Source organism: Priapulus caudatus, unplaced genomic scaffold (assembly GCF_000485595.1).
Source record: "Priapulus caudatus unplaced genomic scaffold, Priapulus_caudatus-5.0.1 Scaffold224, whole genome shotgun sequence".
Taxonomy (NCBI): domain Eukaryota; kingdom Metazoa; phylum Priapulida; class Priapulimorpha; order Priapulimorphida; family Priapulidae; genus Priapulus; species Priapulus caudatus.
In genome coordinates, this window is record NW_014577285.1 from 361,174 (window position 1) to 368,402 (window position 7,229).

Below are 7,229 nucleotides of genomic sequence, written 5' to 3' on the forward strand. Positions count from 1 at the left end.
ATAAAAACCTGTTTAGGCTAAGATTAGGTTCTTAACTTTTCCAGCAGATGAAGACTTAAAGAGAAACCACAGGTAGAATAAAAAACGCATGAGGCTAACAATATCGATGAATGTGCCAGCAGGGCTGATAGGGTCTATGTCCCCAGGGTACTGCGCGGAACGTACCTGGGTCGCTCCGGCTTTATACCGAAAACGTACCGCTGTACTAAATACATACTATCTAATATGCCGGCCTACCTCGCCTACTCCATAACGAGTCGTAGCGGAGTCTAGGGAGATCTCCCCAGCGCCATTGAATGCATGTTCTTGGGGCCAACGTGCCTATTAGCAAACTATGTAATTAATGCCGATTGCCCGACTGCCTTCTGAAAACTCTTGATAAGAACACTGACCAAGTATCATATATACTTATATATGCTTAGCGTGAAAGGTCAGTCTATATCCAGACAGGGGCGCAGTCTGATCTGAATTCGCCCAATTCCATTGCTTCTGCTATCTGTTTACATTTACGTTCATTATTCATATATTTTATCCTGCCCCAATATTTAATTTTACTTTTTGCCTCTCTCTCTTCAAAAGTTGACCATCCCATCTCCCCTCTAATACTCTCCAGGCCCACATAAGAGGGTGCCCCTAGTAACTCCCTTCCCAGCTGGTTTTGCGTCCTGTCTAGCGCCTGGAGCGTGGACGTTCCTCCTTTTTTAACTTTAAATACTAGGGCTTCATTTGTATACGTCAGAGCAGGCACTGCAACTGCTTTCCAAAGCTCCCTACCCACCCAATATCTATTGAAACTATAGAATGCCTTTGAAGCTATTGCTCCCCTGTATTTTCTTGCTTTTTTCCGTATGCTCATGCTGTTGTAAGCAGTTTTCGATATTGTCACTAAGCTCTACCCCCAGGTAAGTGTATTGAGATACTTGCTGCAAATTCATTGCCCCCCAGTTTCCAGACACCCTGTTGCTCCTCTGTCGGCTTATTGAGAATCATGATTTGGGATTTCTTTTCTCCAAAAACCATTCCAAAATTTTCTGCAAAGTCTGCGGCAATGCTCAGCATACTTTCCATTATACTCCTATTCTCTGCTAGCAGAACCACATCATCCGCGTATAACATCCCCGGAAAGCTATTTCCTCCAATGCATAATGATAATCCATTTGCATTTGTTACGAGCCTAGTAGACAATTCATTGATAAACAATGCGAACAGGATTGGTGATAAAAGGCAACCCTGCTTCAGACCTACATTAGATGCTATCCAATCCGATTCAAACAGTCCCAAACTTATCTTTGATTCATTGGGCCCAAGGAATTGAAGGATAGAGAACATGGGTCCCAATAAAACCAATGTGCCTAAACCTACCCCTAACCATAACCCTAAGTAACCTATTATATTGATATAATATTATATTTATATTGATGTAAATGACATTGGTTTTATTGGGACCCATGTTCTCTATCCTTGAACCGGCCTGGCCAAGACAAATATTACTATAGTCTAGAGTAATATTTGTGGGGTATAGTATAGTCTAGAGTGCCAGTTAGGAATAGGAACCTCCTCGTCATAGTACCCATACGAACCTCGGTTGCTAACTTGCAGTCGGTTTAGTAATTTCAGAGAATTTAGTAAAGCCAATCGTGCCAAACACTTATTTTGTTGTGATTTTGCAACGTAATGACTCATTTTAAATCATATTATATTATATTTTAGACTTGCTCTGTGCCGAGAATGGGCGCTGACATGTATGGTATCTCTCTAAAACCGGTCGCAGACAAACTTTCACTGAAAACCGGTCCCAGGCGATCGCAGACCGCTGCGTCTGTGCCGTGGACCGTGGACGAGTCAATCACCTGTACCCTCAGAGGTGAGCACCGATCATACAGACAAATAGCAGTGTATTTAGTAATTTACACGACAAGCTGTATTGTTATGCAGTTTTGATTATATATATAATTAAATTTGAGTCAATGGTTATATGTCAGGTGTGACGTGTGTGAGGTTATGGTTGGTCGGTGACCGGTTGCGGCAATTATTGGACGGGATTAGACGAGACCCTGTCTTTTCATTTCCAGAAAATAACGGGCAAGAACGAAATAAACAGACAGTGTACCCGTCTATAGCGGCATGACAAATATGGCAGCCTCCATATTGATAAAGCCAAAGTAACGTTTGGTGTTCAAGATTTCGGATTCACCTATGATTCATCGCATGTTACCATAATTGGTGTAGTAAAACATTGATATACAGATTTACTTCTTTTGATTCGTGTAAATTATCCGCAAATTATTGTGCATTATTGTCGACAACCCCATCTCACGTGACGTGGTTCAGTGGATGAGATTGAGTACAGAGTAGTTAACAATGGATTAATACTAATAGTAATAGTAATACTATTAATAGTTAATACGCATGGCCATGGCAAACAAAAGCAAAAGTAATAGCGTATGTGATATTGAATTGCCAGACAAGAAAATGCGTTACCTAAGTGTCACAGAGAGATATTTCACTCCTAGATATGCAATAGGTGAGTTATAGGCATAATTGGTACTCGAGTACAAATTACAATAATTACGGATCTATACAATAATGTAACCCAACAAGAGTAGGTCTAGGGGTTGAATATGGTCAACAAAACTGTTCCCTCTGCTCCCACAAGGAACGGATCACAGAAAAAACGAGGGCGGCCTGTACCGTAGTATTTGGACGCTCGCCCAAAACTTGACGCTCCTAAGTGCGCATGCGCGCATGCTCTTTTATTTTTCTCTTGTTTTCTTTTTGTTTGAATCATGTTTTGCATGGCCATAGGAAATATCAGCCATGCTCTTTTGTTTTCTCTTTGTTTCGCCTTGTAACCTGACACACATAACACAGTTACTAACTTACTACATTGCAAATTGTTTCAATCAAATGTTTCCATGAGTGATCGGGTTGGCCGCCATGTTTGGTTATTGCGACCGTTTTTGATGGGCGAGATGCGCAGATGACTACTGCACATGCTGCACATGCGCCCTTGCAAAACAAGAGGCGCATGTGCACTTAGGAGTGTCCAGTTTCGGGCGTGCATCCAAATACTACGGTACAGGCCCATTACTCATGGGGGTGTGGGTATAGCACTGGCACTGATACAGGGTTGCCAGGCAACATGTTTATGTTTAGAAAAGTGCCAGTTTACCCCCATGGGCTGCCCTCATGTTTTGCCTAGATTTCGGATGACGTTACCCACGTGCGCGAACATTTGAACGGAATTTGCAAGTAGTGGTAAGAATTTGAGGAATAAATAGATAAATGCATGGTGTAAAGTTGTGAAACTGTTCAAAAAGTTAGGTAACAGGTCCATGTAGATAAATGTTTAAAAGCCCGATCATTTTGTCTTTTGTGAGCCATTCCTCGTGGGAGCAGAGGGAGCAGTTTTGTTGCCCATATTCAACATAGTTTGTGCTATAGCCCCATGGCAGAGCGAAGGGCTATAGTTCTAGAGCTAGTAAATTACTTGCTAGAAACTAAACAAATAGTTCATGGTGCTCACTAGCAATTAATTGCTCTTATTAAGATTAACGTTGTTACTAGGAGCTTTGGTTAGAGTTTGAGGGTAAATAGAATTGGCAAGCATTATGCATTCTGGGAAGGCTAGCCCTCTAGCATGTGCGCCGGACATGCCTGACTCATAGTTGCTGAGTAATACTAACCAGCACATACTCAATAGAATTGATTTTTGACTACCGGTACTTTTTTGTTTTTCTGAGTAGGAAAGAAAATGAATGCCGAAGATCATTGCATCCTCTTTCATTCAAACAAGTAAGTATCACAATTAAATCTGTGTCATTGTTATGTGATTGTGAAGACAGCGTCTAAAGGTTATCAGTCTAAGTAAAGCAGGCAGTTGTTTACAGGAAGTGTAACTCTACCAATAGTAGCCTACATTTACAACCACATGTGCCTATAATCTCATGCAATGTTAGTGACCTGTATCATTTTGGTAAGACGTGGCAGCTAGACAACACACAATCTGAGGTATGACGTAAAATTCCTAACTATCAAAATAAAAGCATCTAACGTGGCTGGTTTCTACAAATTAAAAGATTAAAAGCAATGTCCAATTCAACACAATTTTACTGTTTATTGAATACAAAAGGTATGAATTTTAAAATTAGGCTGTGGCAATTGTAAAGATATCTTGAAGACAGTTGTTTTTCAACTGCTACATGAATCATTTGATCTGAACCTTGTTTTAATACTACCTTTCCTAATCCATAATTCATAATTTTTACTAGTTTTGTTTACTATTTTAATTATATTACCCACATTTTGTAGAATAGCCTTGCTCACTCTGGCTCCATCCCACCCGGTACTGAGAGATAACAAGATCGTGAGCAATGTTAATTTCAACTTGGGGAAAAATATGAACAGACTGGTAAACATCGTACGTGGAAAGGCCAAAAAGGTAAATTAGATATCAGCATTAACCATTGAGTATGTGCGTTGTGGTGGTTTGAGATGTACACATTTGCACCCGCATTTCCATATATGAATAGCAGTCGAACAGCCAGCAAGCATTAGTTTTTAGCCTGTATTTGGTATAATATTTAGGGTGGACAGTGGCTTCAGCCTGATGCTAAGGTTTGTGAATTGACCTGTACCGATGGATCGAACTACACCATTTACAGCTGTATCCGTGGCAACCTCATCGAAATCAACGAGAACCTATTAAACAACCCTTCTCTTCTTAGTGAAAAGGTAAAACGTCTAAATGGAGTACAGTTGGTCTACACTTGTGTTTTGATGTATAATATGGTATCTTTGTGTTAAAACTAATAATGCTGAGAGCATCTATGTTCATCTAAAATAGGTTTCCCGACATTGACGTTTGTTAGTGCTCAATAATTTTTCTCCATGATCATTCTAGTACATAGTTTGCCCAAACTGTAATATCAGTTGCATTTGTGGGAGAGTATCTAACCTACAGTTGATATTATGGTCCTTGCTTTATGTTATAGCCGGACAGCAATGGCTACATAGCTGTTATCTTGCCCAAGCTGCATGAGAGCCAAGCTCAACAAGATAGTCTGCTGAGTAAAGCTGAGTACATAGCTCATACGACTAGGCAAGGTGAGGGTGATCAGTGCCAGGAAATTTTTGTCAAAAGTACTGGTCAGACTACTGAGGAGATGCAGAGAAATGAGGCAATGCCGGGTGGATCTTTGCGAAATGTTGTGGCAGGAATAGAGAGACAGGAAGAGAAACTTTTGGAGGAGCAACCTGACAGTTGATGTAAGAAATCTCAATACGTTGTCTTGTATTGACAGTATGTATAAGTCGACAGCTGTTAAGCACTCGCTTTTAGTACCATGATAGAACAATGATACATGAAAAATCTAAATTGTTATTGCATAATTTACCATTATAATAACGCCAACTATTTATAATTATAATAGAAATTGGTGTCTTAGTGGGTACTTTTTATGGCGCAGGATTCACAAGGCCGATGAAATACATAGTAGAATGGTCATTGCCTGAGTGTTGGGTATTTAGCCTGTTTATTCTATCAGATCATGTGTAGAAATCTCTGTGCACAGAACATGCACTTTGAGCAAAACAACAACAATTCACTGCAAGACAAGACAAGAAGAATAAGAATATTATATATATGCTCACCCCTTGGCAATTATCTGGCTCAAATTATGTCGTTACATGAACAATATTTTGCTACATCAAACTCCCATCGCAACATCATCTCCAACATGGGTATCTGTAGAAACAACTGCTGTCCTGTTTCACAATAATGTCGGTTCCAGGGTGATACCTCAAAACCTTTTATATGGGTGTCAACCATTTATTACTTCGTTGCTTGCATACTGTCATTCTCAAGAGATTCTGTTCTTAGTACATCATAAAGAAGTAAACTTAAAAACAGCATAGAAAGCATTGACTAATTTTTTTGTATTCAAGCTTTCAACAGCTACGTAACGTAATTCTCGCTTGGCTAAAGTAATGTAAATAAAGAATTGAAGTAAAACCTGTGTACTATGCAAACTAGGTCGTATGATGCTTTATGACTGTGGTAAAAAATTGGCTGCTCTATACTATACTCTAGCTGCTAAGTGGTCTTTTGCCATAAAGTTTAGTGTAACCTTATAGGATTTACGTGCACCATTTTCTAACAGCTACCATTGAGAGTATAATGATCATACCTCAGGATGTAAAACGCGTGTAATTTATACCAAGTAGTGTTTAATTTTACACGCAATGGACATCATCAAACACAGCTCTAACACTGTTTTAGGGTACTGCCGGAACGTACCCTGGGTACGGTCCGGTATACCGGAACGTACCCTGGTACTAAATACTATACTATCTAATATGCCGGACCGTACCTCGCCTACTCCACTAACGAGTCTAGGGAGTCTAGGGAGTCTCCCCAGGCCATTAATGCATGTTGGGGCCAACGTGCCTATAGCAACTATGTAATTAATGCCCGATTGCCCGACATGCCTTCTGAAACTCTTGATAAGAACACTGACCAAGTATATATATATATATATGCTTACCGTGAAAGGTCCAGTACTCTATATCCAGACAGGGGGCTCAAATCACGGGCCCCGGCTTCTACACATACACCTGTTAATATCAAATTAAAAAGGATAATTTAGTCTTTTGAGAGTACATTATATTTATTGCATAAATATTGCACATACCTACATATTTCTCTTATCAGACATTTACTTTTGTGATTCCTATACATCCAATATTTTGAAAATATATATTGAAGGGCTCTACCATTACACCATTACCATCTCCATGCACCCTTCCTTCATTTACCGCCTACCTCCTCCATCTTTCTTCTACGACATATCTCCTCTACCACCTTCTTGACTTGCTGGATCAAATACATTTGTATTCTTTTCATACAACGTACAGCAGGGCATGAAATTAGCCAAAATGTGAACAGGGCCAACCAGAATTTTAAACAGGCCCTTAGACAAATTGAACAGGCCCTTACAAGTTTGAGCAGATCCGTAATTTTGTTCAATTTATTCCATATTAATAAAAGTATATTAGCTTTGTGTTTATTAGGCATACTCATAGTATTTCAGTACTTCATTGCTATCAGTGGAGTTCTACTTATTTGACAGGAAGTTCAAGTGCGCTGGAACATGATTTACCTCTTAGTAGACAGTGACACTAAGTAAAAACTAGTCAGGAAATTGGTAAATATTGTTGATATAAAGGCA

General features: G+C 39.6%; 2 protein-coding genes across 3 annotated transcripts in view; one reads left to right on the forward strand and one right to left on the reverse strand.

The window, feature by feature from the left end:
* Nucleotides 1-6,644, reverse strand: part of LOC106807592 (succinate--hydroxymethylglutarate CoA-transferase-like) — a 16,371-nt gene extending 9,727 nt beyond the window's left edge. The window contains exon 1 of the mRNA XM_014809987.1: nucleotides 6,546-6,644. The gene's annotated coding sequence lies outside the window, so the exon portion shown is untranslated. The remainder of the gene's footprint in view (nucleotides 1-6,545) is intronic.
* Nucleotides 1,574-6,273, forward strand: LOC106807593 (protein Simiate-like). Of its 2 annotated transcripts, XM_014809989.1 has the most exons (6): nucleotides 1,801-1,864; nucleotides 2,073-2,524; nucleotides 3,747-3,795; nucleotides 4,312-4,441; nucleotides 4,588-4,734; nucleotides 4,995-6,273. In XM_014809989.1, exons 2-6 carry the CDS (start codon nucleotides 2,410-2,412, stop codon nucleotides 5,265-5,267), a joined length of 714 nt encoding a protein of 237 aa, XP_014665475.1. In that variant the 5' UTR covers nucleotides 1,801-1,864; nucleotides 2,073-2,409; the 3' UTR covers nucleotides 5,268-6,273. The 2 variants fall into 2 exon arrangements, with proteins under 2 accessions (XP_014665474.1, XP_014665475.1); XM_014809988.1 differs by lacking the exon at nucleotides 2,073-2,524 and having other exon boundaries at nucleotides 1,574-1,864.
* Nucleotides 6,645-7,229: the final 585 nt, after the last annotated feature.